At 44.5% G+C, this 20,003-nt stretch overlaps 1 protein-coding gene across 3 annotated transcripts in view; it reads left to right on the top strand.

Moving 5' to 3' along the window:
- Positions 1–20,003, top strand: part of RXRB (retinoid X receptor beta) — a 49,646-nt gene that overhangs the window by 12,907 nt on the left and 16,736 nt on the right. For all 3 annotated transcript variants that reach the window (XM_056539035.1, XM_056539033.1, XM_056539034.1), the window contains exon 3: positions 15,096–15,249. In XM_056539035.1, coding sequence (XP_056395010.1) covers positions 15,096–15,249 — 154 coding nt within the window. The remainder of the gene's footprint in view (positions 1–15,095; positions 15,250–20,003) is intronic.

Here is a 20,003-nt window from a genome sequence, read left to right as displayed (position 1 = left end):
TTAGAAAACACTTTGATTTACAATGCGCAAATTTCGCTTGATAACCCGTCTGCTGAAGTATATGATCGGTTTCACACACATTGTTATCCATTGCATAAGATCATTACCGGTCATATATGACAATCAGCGTGAAAGTGTCAGCTGTATTCCTGTACACATGGGGGTATGTGCAGAGCATTACACCCTAGTGTCTGTATATTCCTATATGAGGGTGCAGAGCATTATACCCTAGTGTCTGTATATTCCTATATGAGGGTGCAGAGCATTACACCCTAGTGTCTGTATATTCCTATATGAGAGTGCAGAGCATTATACCCTAGTGTCTGTATATTCCTAAATGAGGGTGCAGAGCATTATACCCTAGTGTCTGTATATTCCTATATGAGGGTGCAGAGCATTGTACCCTAGTGTCTGTATATTCCTATATGAGGGTGCAGAGCATTATACCCTAGTGTCTGTATATTCCTATATGAGGGTGCAGAGCATTATACCCTAGTGTCTGTATATTCCTATATGAGGGTGCAGAGCATTATACCCTAGTGTCTGTATATTCCTATATGAGGGTGCAGAGCATTATACACTAGTGTCTGTATATTCCTATATGAGGGTGCAGAGCATTATACCCTAGTGTCTGTATATTCCTATATGAGGGTGCAGAGCATTATGCCCTAGTGTCTGTATATTCCTATATGAGGGGGCAGAGCATTATACCCTAGTGTCTGTATATTCCTATATGAGGGGGCAGAGCATTATACCCTAGTGTCTGTATATTCCTATATGAGGGTGCAGAGCATTATACCATAGTGTCTGTATATTCCTATATGAGGGTGCAGAGCATTATACCCTAGTGTCTGTATATTCCTATATGAGGGTGCAGAGCATTATACCCTAGTGTCTGTGTATTCCTATATGAGGATGCAGAGCATTATACCCTAGCGTCTGTGTATTCCTATATGAGGGTGCAGAGCATTATACCCTAGTGTCTGTATATTCCTATATGAGGATGCAGAGCATTATACCCTAGTGTCTGTATATTCCTATATGAGGGTGCAGAGCATTATACCCCAGTGTCTGTATATTCCTATATGAGGGTGCAGAGCATTATACCCTAGTGTCTGTGTATTCCTATATGAGGGTGCAGAGCATTATACCCTAGTGTCTGTATATTCCTATATGAGGGTGCAGAGCATTATACCCTAGTGTCTGTATATTCCTATATGAGGGTGCAGAGCATTATACCCTAGTGTCTGTACATTCCTATATGAGGGTGCAGAGCATTATACCCTAGTGTCTGTATATTCCTATATGAGGGTGCAGAGCATTATACCATAGTGTCTGTATATTCCTATATGAGAATGCAGAGCATTATACCCTAGTGTCTGTATATTCCTATATGAGGGTGCAGAGCATTATACCCTAGTGTCTGTATATTCCTATATGAGGGTGCAGAGCATTATACCCTCGTGTCTGAGAGTGCAGAGCATTATACCATAGTGTCTGTATATTCCTATATGAGGGTGCAGAGCATTATACCATAGTGTCTGTATATTCGTATATATGAGGGTGCAGAGCATTATATCCTAGTATCTGTATATTCCTATATGAGGGTGCAGAGCATTATACCCTAGTGTCTGTATATTCCTATATGAGAATGCAGAGCATTATACCATAGTGTCTGTATATTCCTATATGAGGGTGCAGAGCATTATACCCTAGTGTCTGTATATTCCTATATGAGGGTGCAGAGCATTATACCCTAGTGTCTGTATATTCCTATATGAGGGTGCAGAGCATTATACCCTAGTGTCTGTATATTCCTATATGAGGGTGCAGAGCATTATACCCTAGTGTCTGTGTATTCCTATATGAGGATGCAGAGCATTATACCCTAGCGTCTGTGTATTCCTATATGAGGGTGCAGAGCATTATACCCTAGTGTCTGTATATTCCTATATGAGGATGCAGAGCATTATACCCTAGTGTCTGTATATTCCTATATGAGGGTGCAGAGCATTATACCCCAGTGTCTGTATATTCCTATATGAGGGTGCAGAGCATTATACCCTAGTGTCTGTGTATTCCTATATGAGGGTGCAGAGCATTATACCCTAGTGTCTGTATATTCCTATATGAGGGTGCAGAGCATTATACCCTAGTGTCTGTATATTCCTATATGAGGGTGCAGAGCATTATACCCTAGTGTCTGTACATTCCTATATGAGGGTGCAGAGCATTATACCCTAGTGTCTGTATATTCCTATATGAGGGTGCAGAGCATTATACCATAGTGTCTGTATATTCCTATATGAGAATGCAGAGCATTATACCCTAGTGTCTGTATATTCCTATATGAGGGTGCAGAGCATTATACCCTCGTGTCTGAGAGTGCAGAGCATTATACCATAGTGTCTGTATATTCCTATATGAGGGTGCAGAGCATTATACCATAGTGTCTGTATATTCCTATATGAGAATGCAGAGCATTATACCATAGTGTCTGTATATTCCTATATGAGGGTGCAGAGCATTATACCCTAGTGTCTGTATATTCCTATATGAGGGTGCAGAGCATTGTACCCTAGTGTCTGTATATTCCTATATGAGGGTGCAGAGCATTATACCCTAGTGTCTGTATATTCCTATATGAGGGTGCAGAGCATTATACACTAGTGTCTGTATATTCCTATATGAGGGTGCAGAGCATTATACCCTAGTGTCTGTATATTCCTATATTAGGGTGCAGAGCATTATACACTAGTGTCTGTATATTCCTATATGAGGGTGCAGAGCATTATACCCTAGTGTCTGTATATTCCTATATGAGGGTGCAGAGCATTATACCCTAGTGTCTGTATATTCCTATATGAGGGTGCAGAGCATTATACCGTTGTGTCTGTATATTCCTATATGAGGATGCAGAGCATTATACCCTAGTGTCTGTATATTCCTATATGAGGGTGCAGAGCATTATACCCTAGTGTCTGTATATTCCTATATGAGGATGCAGAGCATTATACCCTAGTGTCTGTATATTCCTATATGAGGATGCAGAGCATTATACCCTAGTGTCTGTATATTCCTATATGAGGATGCAGAGCATTATACCCTAGTGTCTGTATATTCCTATATGAGGGTGCAGAGCATTATGCCCTAGTGTCTGTATATTCCTATATGAGGATGCAGAGCATTATACCCTAGTGTCTGTATATTCCTATATGAGGGTGCAGAGCATTATACCCTAGTGTCTATATATTCCTATATGAGGGTGCAGAGCATTATATCCTAGTGTCTGTATATTCCTATATGAGGGTGCAGAGCATTATACCCTAGTGTCTGTATATTCCTATATGAGGGTGCAGAGCATTATACCCTCGTGTCTGAGAGTGCAGAGCATTATACCATAGTGTCTGTATATTCCTATATGAGGGTGCAGAGCATTATACCATAGTGTCTGTATATTCCTATATGAGGATGCAGAGCATTGGACCCTAGTGTCTGTATATTCCTATATGAGGGTGCAGAGCATTATACCCTAGTGTCTGTATATTCCTATATGAGGGTGCAGAGCATTATACCCTAGTGTCTGTATATTCCTATATGAGGATGCAGAGCATTATACCCTAGTGTCTGTATATTCCTATATGAGGGTGCAGAGCATTATACCCTAGTGTCTGTATATTCCTATATGAGGGTGCAGAGCATTATACCCTAGTGTCTGTATATTCCTATATGAGGATGCAGAGCATTGGACCCTAGTGTCTGTATATTCCTATATGAGGGTGCAGAGCATTATACCCTAGTGTCTGTGTATATTCCTATATGAGGGTGCAGAGCATTATACCCTAGTGTCTGTATATTCCTATATGAGGATGCAGAGCATTATACCCTAGTGTCTGTATATTCCTATATGAGGGTGCAGAGCATTATACCCTAGTGTCTGTATATTCCTATATGAGGGTGCAGAGCATTATATCCTAGTGTCTGTATATTCATATATGAGGGTGCAGAGCATTATACCCTAGTGTCTGTATATTCCTATATGATGGTGCAGAGCATTATACCCTAGTGTCTGTATATTCATATATGAGGGTGCAGAGCATTATACCCTAGTGTCTGTATATTCCTATATGAGGGTGCAGAGCATTATACCCTAGTGTCTGTATATTCCTATTAGAGGATGCAGAGCATTATACCCTAGTGTCTGTATATTCCTATATGAGGGTGCAGAGCATTATACCCTAGTGTCTGTATATTCCTATATGAGGGTGCAGAGCATTATACCATAGTGTCTGTATATTCCTATGAGGATACAGAGCATTATACCCTAGTGTCTATATACTCCTATATGAGAATGCAGAGCATTATACCCTAGTGTCTGTATATTCCTGTATGAGAGTGCAGAGCATTATACCCTAGTGTCTGTATATTCCTATATGAGGGTGCAGAGCATTATACCCTAGTGTCTGTATATTCCTATATGAGGGTGCAGAGCATTATACCCTAGTGTCTGTATATTCCTATATGAGGGTGCAGAGCATTATACCCTAGTGTCTGTATATTCCTATATGAGGGTGCAGAGCATTATACCCTAGTGTCTGTATATTCCTATATGAGGGTGCAGAGCATTATACCCTAGTGTCTGTGTATTCCTATATGAGGATGCAGAGCATTATACCCTAGTGTCTGTGTATTCTATATGAGGGTGCAGAGCATTATACCCTAGTGTCTGTATATTCCTATATGAGGGTAAAGAGCATTATACCCTAGTGTCTGTATATTCCTATATGAGGGTGCAGAGCATTATACCCTAGTGTCTGTATATTCCTATATGAGGGTGCAGAGCATTATACCATAGTGTCTGTATATTCTATATGAGGGTGCAGAGCATTATACCCTAGTGTCTGTATATTCCTATATGAGGGTGCAGAGCATTATACCCTAGTGTCTGTATATTCCTATATGAGGGTGCAGAGCATTATACCCTAGTGTCTGTATATTCCTATATGAGGGTGCAGAGCATTATACCCCAGTGTCTGTATATTCCTATATGAGGGTGCAGAGCATTATACCCCAGTGTCTGTATATTCCTATATGAGGGTGCAGCGCATTATACCCTAGTGTCTGTATATTCCTATATGAGGGTGCAGAGCATTATACCCTAGTGTCTGTATATTCCTATATGAGAATGCAGAGCATTATACCCTAGTGTCTGTATATTCCTATATGAGGGGCAGAGCATTATACCCCAGTGTCTGTATATTCCTATATGAGAATGCAGAGCATTATACCCTAGTGTCTGTATATTCCTATATGAGGGTGCAGAGCATTATACCCTAGTGTCTGTATATTCCTATATGAGAATGCAGAGCATTATACCCTAGTGTCTGTATATTCCTATATGAGGGTGCAGAGCATTATACCCTAGTGTCTGTATATTCCTATATGAGGGTGCAGAGCATTATACCCTAGTGTCTGTATATTCCTATATGAGGATGCAGAGCATTATACCCTAGTGTCTGTATATTCCTATATGAGGGTGCAGAGCATTATACACTAGTGTCTGTATATTCCTGTATGAGGGTGAAGAGCATTATACACTAGTGTCTGTATATTCCTATAGGAGGGTGCAGAGCATTATACCCTCGTGTCTGAGAGTGCAGAGCATTATACCCTAGTGTCTGTATATTCCTATATGAGGGTGCAGAGCATTATACCATAGTGTCTGTATATTCCTATATGAGAATGCAGAGCATTATACCATAGTGTCTGTATATTCCTATATGAGGGTGCAGAGCATTATACCCTAGTGTCTGTATATTCCTATATGAGGGTGCAGAGCATTATATCATAGTGTCTGTATATTCCTATATGAAGGTGCAGAGCATTATACCCTAGTGTCTGTATATTCGTATATATGAGGGTGCAGAGCATTATACCCTAGTGTCTGTATATTCGTATATATGAGGGTGCAGAGCATTATACCCTAGTGTCTGTATATTCCTATATGAGGGTGCAGAGCATTGTACCCTAGTGTCTGTATATTCCTATATGAGGGTGCAGAGCATTGTACCCTAGTGTCTGTATATTCCTATATGAGGGTGCAGAGCATTATACCGTTGTGTCTGTATATTCCTATATGAGGATGCAGAGCATTATACCCTAGTGTCTGTATATTCCTATATGAGGGTGCAGAGCATTATACCCTAGTGTCTGTATATTCCTATATGAGGATGCAGAGCATTATACCCTAGTGTCTGTATATTCCTATATGAGGATGCAGAGCATTATACCCTAGTGTCTGTATATTCCTATATGAGGATGCAGAGCATTATACCCTAGTGTCTGTATATTCCTATATGAGGGTGCAGAGCATTATGCCCTAGTGTCTGTATATTCCTATATGAGGGTGCAGAGCATTATACCCTAGTGTCTGTATATTCCTATGTGAGGGTGCAGAGCATTATATCCTAGTGTCTGTATATTCCTATATGAGGGTGAAGAGCATTATACCCTAGTCTGTATATTCCTATATGAGGGTGCAGAGCATTATACCCTAGTGTCTGTATATTCCTATATGAGGGTGCAGAGCATTATACCCTAGTGTCTGTATATTCCTATATGAGGGTGCAGAGCATTATGCCCTAGTGTCTGTATATTCCTATATGAGGATGCAGAGCATTATACCCTAGTGTCTGTATATTCCTATATGAGGGTGCAGAGCATTATACCCTAGTGTCTATATATTCCTATATGAGGGTGCAGAGCATTATATCCTAGTGTCTGTATATTCCTATATGAGGGTGCAGAGCATTATACCCTAGTGTCTGTATATTCCTATATGAGGGTGCAGAGCATTATACCCTAGTGTCTGTATATTCCTATATGAGGGTGCAGAGCATTATACCCTAGTGTCTGTATATTCCTATATGAGAATGCAGAGCATTATACCCTAGTGTCTGTATATTCCTATATGAGGGTGCAGAGCATTATACCCTAGTGTCTGTATATTCCTATATGAGGGTGCAGAGCATTATACCCTAGTGTCTGTATATTCCTATATGAGGATGCAGAGCATTATACCCTAGTGTCTGTATATTCCTATATGAGGGTGCAGAGCATTATACACTAGTGTCTGTATATTCCTGTATGAGGGTGAAGAGCATTATACACTAGTGTCTGTATATTCCTATAGGAGGGTGCAGAGCATTATACCCTCGTGTCTGAGAGTGCAGAGCATTATACCCTAGTGTCTGTATATTCCTATATGAGGGTGCAGAGCATTATACCCCAGTGTCTGTATATTCCTATATGAGGGTGCAGAGCATTATACCCTAGTGTCTGTATATTCCTATATGAGGATGCAGAGCATTGGACCCTAGTATCTGTATATTCCTATATGAGGGTGCAGAGCATTGGACCCTAGTGTCTGTATATTCCTATATGAGGGTGCAGAGCATTATACCCTAGTGTCTGTATATTCCTATATGAGGGTGCAGAGCATTATATCATAGTGTCTGTATATTCCTATATGAAGGTGCAGAGCATTATACCCTAGTGTCTGTATATTCGTATATATGAGGGTGCAGAGCATTATACCCTAGTGTCTGTATATTCCTATATGAGGGTGCAGAGCATTATACCCTAGTGTCTGTATATTCCTATATGAGGGTGCAGAGCATTATACCCTAGTGTCTGTATATTCCTATATGAGGGTGCAGAGCATTATACCCTAGTGTCTGTATATTCCTATATGAGGGTGCAGAGCATTATACCCTAGTGTCTGTATATTCCTATATGAGGGTGCAGAGCATTGTACCCTAGTGTCTGTATATTCCTATATGAGGGTGCAGAGCATTGTACCCTAGTGTCTGTATATTCCTATATGAGGATGCAGAGCATTATACCCTAGTGTCTGTATATTCCTATATGAGGGTGCAGAGCATTTATACCCTAGTGTCTGTACATTCCTATATGAGGGTGCAGAGCATTGTACCCTAGTGTCTGTATATTCCTATATGAGGATGCAGAGCATTATACCATAGTGTCTGTATATTCCTATATGAGGGTGCAGAGCATTATACACTAGTGTCTGTATATTCCTATATGAGGGTGCAGAGCATTATACCCCAGTGTCTGTATATTCCTATATGAGGGTGCAGAGCATTATACCCTAGTGTCTGTATATTCCTATATGAGGATGCAGAGCATTATACCCTAGTGTCTGTATATTCCTATATGAGGGTGCAGAGCATTATACCCTAGTGTCTGTATATTCCTATATGAGGGTGCAGAGCATTATACCATAGTGTCTGTATATTCCTATATGAGGGTGCAGAGCATTATACCCTAGTGTCTGTATATTCCTATATGAGGGTGCAGAGCATTATACCCTAGTGTCTGTATATTCCTATATGAGGGTGCAGAGCATTATACCCTAGTGTCTGTATATTCCTATATGAGGGTGCAGAGCATTATACCCTAGTGTCTGTATATTCCTATATGAGGGTGCAGAGCATTATACCCTAGTGTCTGTATATTCCTATATGAGGGTGCAGAGCATTATACCCTAGTGTCTGTATATTCCTATATGAGGGTGCAGAGCATTATACCCTAGTGTCTGTATATTCCTATATGAGGGTGCAGAGCATTATACCCTAGTGTCTGTATATTCCTATATGAGGGTGCAGAGCATTATATCCTAGTATCTGTATAGTCTATTCCAAACAGGGTGCCTCCAGTTATTGCAAAACTACAACTCCCAGCATGCCCATGCTCGGAGTTGTAGTTTTGCAACCGTTGCTGCATTCCTCATACATTTCAGGCCTCTCTTAGCATCTATGTCAGTGTTTCCCAACCATTGTGCCTCCAGCTGTTGCAAAACTACAACTCCCAGCATGCCGGACAGCCAACGGCTGTCCGGGAATGCTGGTAGTTGTAGTTTTGCAACAGCTGGCAGCACACTGGTTGGGAAACACTGACTTCGTGAACACTGGTATTAAAGGTCTGACTAGATTTCTCCTTGTTACGGTGCGTTCACACGCTAGTAACTAGTAACGGTTTCCAGCTGCGGGAAACGCGCTGTGAGTTACGCTACTATTCACAGGGATGTGGAATTCCTATCTCCCGACGCCCGGGACTAGCAGTTCTGGGCGCCGGGCAGGTGAATCCGGACTCGTGCCCGCTCCATACTCTACAGCCCCCGGCCGGGGGCCGCCGCTAATAGCCAGCATGCAGCGATCGCCGCGGCTGGCTATTAACCCTTTAGATCGCCGCTGTCAAAGCTGACAGCGGCGTCTAAAGGGACATGTGAATGCTCCCTGGTGGGCTAGTGGGGTGGATCGCCCCCCCGCAGCACGATCGCAGGGGGGTGATCCACTATAGAGGTAGCCGGAGGACTTACGTCTGTTCCCTGCTGTCCCGCTCTGTCATTGATAGATCCTGGCTGGACTAGACTCTATCAATGGATCACAGAGCTCACAGATTAATAGAGTTCAATAGAATCTATTCATCTGTCTGAGGAATCTAATGATTCCTCCTATAAGTCTAATAAAGTGTTAAAAAAAAAAAAGTTTTAATAAAAGTTTGAAAGACATATTAACCTAGTGGTCTTCAAACTGTGGCCCTCCAGATGTTACAAAACTACAATTCCCAGCATGCCAGGACAGCCGTTGGCTGTCCGGGCATGCTGGGAGTTGTAGTTTTGCAACATCTGGAGGGCCACAGTTTGAAGACCGCTGCATTTTCCCCTTCCATGTTAAAAGTTCAAATCACCCCCTTTTCCTATATAAAAACATGTAAACATAATAAAAATAAACATATTCGTTATCGCTTCATGCATAATTGTACAACCTATTAAAATATAACATTATATATCCCGTACGGTAAATGTAAAAAAAATACCAAACCACAGATTTGCAATTTTTATAATATCCCAGAAAAAAAGTTAAAAAGCGATTAAAAAGTCAGATCAATGCCAAGATGTTACCGATACAAAAAACAGATTATGGCGCAAAAAAATAGCCCTCATACAGCCTGGTATGCAGAAAAAAATAAAGCTACAGGGGTTAAAAAATGGCAACTAAAAAAATTAGAAAAAGTTCAGAATTAGTAAAACATGATGTAAATGATACAAATCTGGTATCGCTGTAATCAGGCGCCTAAAGTATAAAACTAACATGTTACCTCAACCACAAGGTAAATGGCGCAGAAAAGAAAAACCACCAAATCTGCTAAATTATCTTTTACTATTTCAATTTCACTTCCCTGAATATATATATATATTTTTTGGTTCAGAGAATATGTTATTGAAAAAGTGGATCGTTATGAGGGACAAGTAGATTTTGCTCCATTTTAGTCCCGTGGACAAGTAGTTTTTTTTTAATAAAATTTCCACACCCCTGCATTCATTTGAATGGGTCTGCGGACAGTCCTCAAATCTGACACTATTGCGGACTGTGGACCCATTTAAATCAATGGTTTCGTAACTCGCAGCGGGATTCCTGCAGCGGGCAACCCTCTGCTAGTAACATCGTGTGAACGCACCCTTAAAGGGGTACTCCAGGGGAAAACTTTATTTATTTATTTTTTTTAAATCAACTGGTGCCAGAAAGTTAAACAGTTTTGTAAATTACTTCTATTAAAAAATCTTAATCCTTCCAGTACTTATTAGCGGCTGTATACTACAGAGGAAATTTTTTTTAATTTTTGAAAGTTTTTTTTTTTTAATATATTTCTTTCCAGTCTGACCACAGTGCTCTCTGCTGACAGCTCAGTTCATGTCAGGAACTGTCCAGAGCAACATAGGTTTGCTATGGGTTATTTTCTTCTGCTCTGGACAGTTCCTGACATGGACAGAGGTGTCAGCACTGTGGTCGTGACGGAAAAGAAATCCAAAAAGAGAAGAATTTCCTCCCTAGTATACAAACGCTAATATGTACTAGAAGGAATTAATTTAGAAATCTGTAGGGATGTCCCGATACCGATACTGGTATCGATATCGGGGCAGATACTAGCCATTTTCCAGGTATCGGAGACTCGTTCAATGTCCCCGTTACCAAATCTCCGCTGCCCCGCTCTCCTGCTGCCCCGTTCTCCCGCTGCCCCGTTCTCCCATCCTCCCGTCCGCATCATGGCGTTCCATGGAGGAGCATGTGACACACACATGTCACTCCACCTCCTCCACTGCACCCAGCGTAACGCTACGGAGGAAGCAGAGTGACTTGTATGTCACATGCTCCTCCATAGAATGCCATGATGCGGACGGGAGAACGGGGCAGCAGCACCCATCAGAGGACAGCCGCAGGTGAGCTGTCTACAAGGGTGGGGGCTGCAGTCTACAGGGGGGGCAGCTACTAATGTTCACAAGGGGGTGCCTGCTGTCTACAAGGGGGGGCACTGTCTACAGAGGGGGGGGGGCAGTCTGCGTTCTACAGGGGGCCTGCTACTAATGTCTAAAGGGGGCCCTGCAGTCTACAAGGGGGGGTGTTACTAATGTCTACAGGGGGCTGCTGCTAGTGTCTACCACCTAATATTACAGGCAATCTTACAGCAGAGACACCTGCACTAACTTGCATCTATAGGTAGATAGGTCAGGTGACCCGGTTTCTACCGCTGCTCACCATGTGGTCATCAGTCTCACCACCAATGCAAATTTCCTGTTCTGTCCAATGGAGAAGAGAGAAATCTTGGCTCATACTACAGCAGCCGCCTCCATTGTACACAACAAGGACCCACATATCATACGGTAAACAGCGCCAGAGACCGGGTCACCCTGGGGTCAGATTCCCTTTAATATATAAGTACTTGTACTTGGTATCGGCGAGTACTAGAATTAAAGTCTCGGTACTCGTACTCGTACTTAAAAAAAAAATGGTATCGGGACATCCCTACAAATCTGTAACTTTCTTGCACCAGTTGATTTAAAAAAAATACCCCCTTAAAAAAAAATCTATTCACTATGCACAGGACAGGGGCTAAGTACCCGAACACTTGGAGTCCACACTGTGGGACCCTTACACCCCATGGAGTGGAGTCTATGGAAGCACCGGAGATGCACGAGCGCATAGAACACTTGGAGTCCACACTGTGGGACCCTTACACCCCATGGAGTGGAGTCTATGGAAGCACCGGAGATGCACGAGCGCATAGAGCACATGCAGCCCCCTGCACTTATATGGATAAGAAATATTTTTTAAACACTGGAGTTCCCCTTTAACCTTATTTACAAGGAAACCGGGGACCTCTCGTGTCCTTTACGGAGTGTCCGCAGTCACGTGAAGTAATTCGCGTCCGCCCGCCATGTATATAATTAGATTCCTGGAAGGTTCCGCCGTTGACAGGTGACTCCGGTCCTGTGATGTCTCAGATGTCTCTGGCTCTTAGACAATGACCGGACGCCCTCGTTGGTAAGTATTAGATTAGTCTGTGCTGGTGCGGTGCCCGGGCAGAGGGTGCGCTTCAATCGAAACGTTTATGTAATCTATACAAGCGCCGGCATGTATGATCAATGAGTGTGACAGTGCATTGCCAGGAACAGCAATAGTAACTATAGGAATACATTGCTTGTATCTAGTAATAGGCTTCAGAGCTGCATTCGTAATTCTGTCGCTGCTCGCTATCAGACACTTCTGATGTAAAGACTGCACTTCCCAAAATGCAAATGGCTCTCCAGTACTTAACAGCTGCTGTATGCTCCACAGGAAGTTGTGTAGTTCTTTCCAGTCTGACCACAGTGCACTCTGCTGCCTCCTCTGTCCATCTCAGGAACTGTCCAGAGCAGCATATGTTTGCTTTGGGGATTTGCTCCTAATCTAGACAGTTCCTGACATGGACAGAGGTGTCAGCAGAGAGCACTGTGGTCACACTGGAAAGAGCTACACAACGTCCTCTGGAGCATACAGCAGCTAATAAGTACTGGAAGGATTAAAGGGGTACTCGGTGGAAAACATTCATTTTATTTTTTAAAGGGGTAGTCCAGTGGTTAAGAACATATCCCCTATCCTAAGGATAGGGGAGAAGTTTCAGATTGGGTGGGGGGGGGGCTCTGACCGCTGGGGCACCCCGCAATCTCCTGTACGGGGCCCCGGCTCGCTGTCCAGATAGCGCGTGTTGACCACCGCACGAGGCGGCGCCCCCTCAATACATCTCTATGGCAGAGACTGGGATTGCGGAAGGCAGCGCTCCGGCTCTGCCATAGACTTGTACTGAGGGGGCGTGTCAGCTGCCGCTTCGTGTGGTGGTCAACACGCCCACTTCCTGCGGGCTGTCGGGGCCCCGTACAGGAGATCGTTGGGGGGGCCCCAGCGGTCGGACCCCCCGCGATTTGAAACTTATCCCCTATCCTTAGGATAGGGGATACGTTTTTCACCACTGGACTACTCCTTTAAATGAACTGATGCCAGAAAGTTAAACAGATTTGTAAATGACTTTTATTAAAAATATTTATTCTTCTAGTACTTTTTAGCAGCTGTATGCTAAAGAGGAAATTCTTTTCTTTTAAAAAAAATGTTTTGTCTTGTCCACAGTGCTCTCTGCTGACACCTCTGTCCGTGTCAGGGACTGTCCAGAGCAGGAGAAAGTCCCCTTAGCAAACCTCCTGCTCTGGACAGTTCCTGCCACGGACAGAGGTGTCAGCAGAGAGCACTGTGGACAAGACAAAATAAAATTCAAAGAGAAAAGAATATCCTCTGTAGCATACAGCTGCTAATAATTACTGGAAGGGTAAAGATTTTTTTTAATAGAAGTAATTTACAAATCTATTTAACTTTCTGGGATCAGTTGAGTTAATAAAAAAAAAGAATGTTTTCCACCGGAGTACCCCTTTAAAAAATGAATGAACTCCTTATAAAAGTTTAAATCACGCCATTTTTCAAATAAAATAATGTAAACAAAAATCAACATGGGGTATCTCTGCATGCATAAATGTCTGAACTATTCAAATATAATGTTAATTAAACCGCACGATCAATGGCGTATATGTAACAATATGAGTTGTTGATTTTTGGTCACCAGAAAAAAACATATAAAAAGTGATCACAAAGGGCGAGCAAAACAGAAATGGTACCGAAAAAAACTACAAAGGCAAAATATGAGACCTAATTTTCCACAAATTATATATTTTTTGGGATGCTCCGTATTTTTTCTTATTAAAATGAGTGATGTCATTACGAAGTATAATTTGTGGCGGTAAAAAAAACCAAGCCTCATAAGAGTCTGTAGGAGGAAATTTAAGTGTTGTGGCCATTAGAAGGCCGAGGAGGAAAGTAGAAAGAAGTGTGAAAACTAAAAATCCCTATGTCCTTAAAGGGGTACTCCGCTACTCAGCATTTGGAACAAACTGTTCTGAAAGCTGGAGCTGGCGCCGGGAGCGCGTGATGTATTGACCCGCCCCCTCATGACATCACGCCCCACCCCCTCTATCAAAGTCTATGGGAGGGGATGTCACAAGCTCCCAGCAGCGACTGCAGCGTTCGGAACAGTTTGTTCCAAATGCTGAGCAGCGGAGTACCCTTTTTAAAGTGGTACTCTGCCCTTAGACATCTTATCCCCTATCCAAAGAATAGGGGGATAAGATGTCTGATCGTGGGGGTCCCGCCGCTGGGACCCTTGTGATCTCTATGCAGTACCTGGCGTTCATTTAGGGTGTGGAGGCTGTCACACCCCCTACCATAGGCTTGTATTGAGGGGACGTGGTGTCACAAGGGTGTGTGACTGCCGGGGCAATGGAGTACCCCTTTAAGGGGTTTTAAAGGAGTACTCCGCTGCTCAGCGTTTGTAACAAACTGTTCCGAACACTGGAGCCGGGAGCTTATGACGTCATAGCTCCCTCATGATGTCATGTCCTGCCCCCTCAATGCAAGTCTATGGGAGGGGGCGTGGCAGCCGCCACGCCCCCTCGAATAGACTTGCATTGAGCTGGTGGGACGTGATGTCATAAGGGGGCGGGGCTATATCATCACTAGCTCCCGGCTCCAGTGTTTGGAACAGTTTGTTCCAAACGCTGAGCAGCGGAGTACTCCTTTTTAAGTTTGCATCTCATAAATATACTTGTATGTACAGAAATTTTTTTTTTATTTTTTTATTTTTATTTTTTTCAGATAAATTCTACCGTTAACCTGTCCGGCCTGCATTCTGTGAGCTCGTCTGAAGACGTGAAGCCTCCCCTGGGCATGAGAGTGATGGGCGTCCATCCCAACGGAGGAGGAACAAGTGGGAAGAGACTGTGCGCCATCTGCGGAGACCGCTCCTCCGGTAAGGACAGCGCACCTCTCACATTCCCATAGGTCACTTTTTTGGGGGTATCTACAGCAGGGTGAGGATTCAACTGGTTGCTTTAGAGGATTAGTCGGGGATAGGGGTTGTGTGTGTGTTTTTATTTTTATTTTTTTTAAACAAACATTCACATTCTGTCAGTTATTTAAAAAAAAAAAAAAAAGTTACGTTTACTTACCTGCTGCTGCTGCTGCTGCTGCGGTCTCGGCTGGGCTCCTCTTCTGGGTTCCTTATGGTCAATACGTCACACTACAGCTCAGCAAATCAATGGCCGCAGTGATGTCTCGCGTTGACCAGTAATGGGCTGAGCAGCAATGTGATATATTGATCCGCACTCCTCTTCCTCTTCCCGGGGCTCAATATGTCACATTACCGATTAGTCAATCAGTAGCCATCACTGTGACCATTAATTCACTGAGCCGCAACACGACGTATCGAACCGGTAAGAAGAACCCGCTGGAGGTGAGTAGATACTCGTGTTATATTGGTGTGATAAAATGTCTTTTGTCAGAATACCCATTTTAAAGGGTTGAAACATTGTTGAAACAAATGGCCTACAATTGTATGCGAATTGGATGCTCCTATAATTCGTATCTAAGATATATGGTGGTACGTTTTTGTCCATTCTAATTGGATCCCCCCCCCCCCCCCCTCAATATTTCTAGACTATTCTGTGTTCGAAAAAAAACCATTGCATATGATTCAATGGATCGTGATATACCGTATTTTTCGCCGTATAAGACGCACTTTTTCTTCCCCAAAACTGGGGGGGAAAAAGTCGGTGCGTCTTATACGACGAATACACCCCTATCGCGGTGGTCCCTGCGGCCATCAACGGCCGGGACCCACGGCTAATACAGGACATCACCGATCGCGGTGATGCCCTGTATTAACCCTTCAGACGCGGCGATCAAAGCTGACCGCCGCGTCTGAAGGGAAAGTGACACTAACCCGGCTTTTCGGGACCGCCGCGATTTCACCGCGGCGGTCCCGAACAGCCCGACTGAATAGCCGGGTTAGTGCTTACAGGACACCGGGAGGGACCTTACCTGTCTCCTCGATGTCTTCTCCGTTCAGGGATCCCCTGTATGGCCGTCGCTCTCCTTCCTCGTCGTCGCGTACGTGCGTCGGCGTGCGTAACGACGTGATGGCGGCGACGGAGAGCGAGGATACCCGGCCGGCAGCAGAGACGTTCCGGAGCGACGGGGACACGGCGACAGCGACGGAGCGATATCCAGGGCAGCGGTGACGGGTCCGGAGCGGCGGGGACACTTGAGTATTACCTCCTATGCAGTGGTCTTCAATCTGCGGACCTCCAGATGTTGCAAAACTACAACTCCCAGCATGCCCGTACAGCCAACGGCTGTCCGGGCATGCTGGGAGTTGTAGTTTTGCAACATCTGGAGGTCCGCAGATTGAACACCACTATTGGGTTCAAAATCTTTATTTTTTTTAGATTTTGCACCTATAAATTGGGTGCGTCTTATACACCGGTGCATCCTATAGGGCGAAAAATACGGTAAATAGGACTCGGTGGATGTGTCCAGATATACAGTTCTATACAATTTTTGATGATAGAATTGTATGAACGTGAAGGACGCACGTCATCATGTGTCCAACTGACTTGCTTGTACATTTGTTCTTTTCTCTAATTTTCAGGTTAAATCGTACCCGTCAGATCCAACAAAAAACATTTTTTAATCTATCACTCAGTACCTAATCCTGACCATGTAGATCTAATTTTTATGTGTCTAGCACCTTTATATTTTTTATTACCCTTTAAATTTAGCTCACTAGTCTGAATTCCTCTCAAAGGGAGGGGGCGTGGCCTCACTGTGCAGGTCTCCGCCCCCTCCCTCAGTATACTGTCTGCTCACATCTCCCCTAGCATTAGCAAAACTACAACTCCCAGCTTGTCCTCACTGACTGTAGCGGGACACAAGATGACAGTGGGAGGATTTTTCCTACAGTTCTGAGCCCTGCGCTCACAGCTGTCAATCAAGGAAGTGTGTCCATGACATAGGTGATGACTCATGGACACAACAGGACTAGTATGTGTCCAAGCAGGCAGGGGGGGCAGTTGTTTGACTGGATTTTTCAGGATGAAATACTGAACATTTTCTAATGAAAGCAATTGTAAAACCTATTGGTTATCCATGCTTTACAACATATCAAAAGTTTTTGTATCTTACAGTGCCCATTTAGATTCACACGCACATAATCTGCTGCGGATTTTGCTACCCATTGCCTTGGGTCTGCAGCAGATTATGTACATGGGAATTTACTCAGAATTGTGCCAGATCCGTAGACAGCAATGTACTTCTAAGCGGATTCCACTTAAAGGGGTATTCCGCCCCTAGACATCTTATGCCCCATCCAGATATCTGATTGCAGGAGTCCCAGCATCTCCCTGCAGCTCTTGGTGTTCGTTGCGGTGCTAGAGGCTCATTACTTCACAGCCCCCTCCCGTAGACTGACATTGGGGTGTCGCAGCAGAGATCACGGTGGGACCCAGCGGCGGGACCCCCGCGATCAGACATCTTATTAGATAAAATGTCTAGCGACAGAGAGTACCCCTTTACAGAATGAACATGTTCAATCTTTCTACCTAATACAGAATTTGAATTTCGGTGGCAGATGTTTCCGCCGTGGCAATTCTAGCCGTGTGCTCGTTGCAGCCGAATCCCATAGAAATAATAGGCGTCTGCTGCAACAGAATTTCCGAGCGGAATTTTTCGTCCAGAGTCCGCTTGGTAATTCCGCTGTGTGAACTGGCCTTAAAGGACAACTGCAGCACAATATACACTTATCCCCTATCTACAAGATAGGGGATAAGTGTTTGATCGCGGGGGGTCCGACTGCTGGTACCCCCCTAGATCTCCCTAACGGGGCTCCACCATTAGCGCTCATAGTGAGCGCTGAAGGCGCGTAGCGTCGACCTAGAGGTCGACGGTGACGCACCGTCTCCTCCCCGTCCCAATACAGTTCTATGGGGGAATAGAGATGTATGGAGGAGGCGTGCCAGCCGCAACGTCATGCTGTGGCTGGCACGCCCCCTGCACGGGAGAGCCACGGCACAGCCGCGGCCCCGTACAGGAGATCACAGGTGGTCGGACCCCCCGCGATCAAACACTTATCCCCTATCCTGTGGATAGGGGATAAGTGTAAATTACACTGCAGATGTCCTTTAATTGTGCAAATAATTTAACTGCATTTTAAATGTGATTTGCTGTCACATGACCCATGTTCCTGTGAAGCTCTACGTTAAAGGGGTATTCCGGCCAAAGACATCTTATCCCCTATCCAAGCAACTGAAACTGGAGATGGGACGCCACGCCCCCTTCATTCATGTCTATGGGAGGGGGCGTGACGGCTGTCACGACCCCCTCCCATAGACATGAATGAAGGGGGCGGGGTGTGATGTCACGAGGGGGCGTGACAGGAAGTCACTTCGGCATAGAATGCAGGTGCTGCACGGAGATCGCTGTGGTCCCCAGCGGTGGGACTCCCCTGTGATTAGACATCTTATCCCCTATCGTTTGGATAGGGGATAAGATGTCTTTGGCCGGAGTACCCCTTTAATCCAGTCCGGTCCAGGATACCTTCACACCTTGTAGATACTCTAATACCATTACCTACAATGTTGCAGGGCGTCGTGCACACAGCTGTATCACTGACCCAGGTTCCACTGCTCGGGGTCCGTTCCCGCTGTGTGAATGAGCCCTTATTCTAAGATGGCGCCATTGATCCACAGACTGTAGTTTCCCTGGTATGTATTGTTAGTTGGTTTGTACTTTCCGATTATCCCGTGCGTGTTTTATTTAGGGCGTTCCTGAAGGCTTAGTGGGAGCCCTAAGTACAGTCCTGGGTGCACGTGTCTCCTCCTCGGTAATTCTTGCTGCTGTTCTAATTCGTCTGTAGCCGATCCTCCTCTCCAGACGCTGCCAAGGTCTCTGGGTGCAGCCCAATAACTGCGGGGCTGAAGCCGTCTGAGGAGGAGAAGGAATGAGCGATGACATGAAATGTTCTAATGAGACCTGGGAATGGTGAACGTTGTATTAAAGGGGTACTCCGCCCTAGACATCTTATCCTCTATCCAAAGGATTGGGGATAGGATGTCTGATCGTGGGGGTCCGGCTCCTGGGGACCCCCGCGATCTCCCTGCTGCATCTGGTGTTCGTTTAGAGCGATGGGTGCAGCGCCGGAGACTCGTGACGTCACTGCCACGCCCCCTCAATGCAAGTCTATGGGAGGGGGCGTACGCCCCCTCCCATAGACTTGCATTGAGGGGGCGTGGCCGTGATGTCACAAGCGCGGCATAACTGTGAGGAGCCTCTGCCCCGCATCGCCAGTCATCGGGCACGGAGCGAAGTTAGCTCCCTGCACCGGATGTCTAGGGTGCCGCAGCAGAGATCGCGGAGGTCCGATCCCCTTTGGATAGGGGATAAGATGTCTAGGGGCGGAGTACACATGGGCTCTGTGTATGGCTGGGAGTTGTAGTCCGGCAACATGTTAAACACATTTCTATACAGATATACACTACTCAAAAAAGAAATAAAGGGAACACTTAAACACAATGTAACTCCAAGTCAATGACCCTTCTGTGAAATCCCACTGTCCACTCAGGAAGAACACTGATTGACAATCAATTTCACATGGAACAGACAACAGGTGGAAATTATAGGCAATTAGCAAGACACCCCAATAAAGGAGTGGTTCTGCAGGTGGTGACC

The sequence above is a fragment of the Hyla sarda genome, chromosome 9, assembly GCF_029499605.1.
Source record: "Hyla sarda isolate aHylSar1 chromosome 9, aHylSar1.hap1, whole genome shotgun sequence".
Taxonomy (NCBI): domain Eukaryota; kingdom Metazoa; phylum Chordata; class Amphibia; order Anura; family Hylidae; genus Hyla; species Hyla sarda.
Note: the sequence above shows the minus strand (reverse complement) of the source record. Positions and strands in the feature narration are given on the sequence as shown.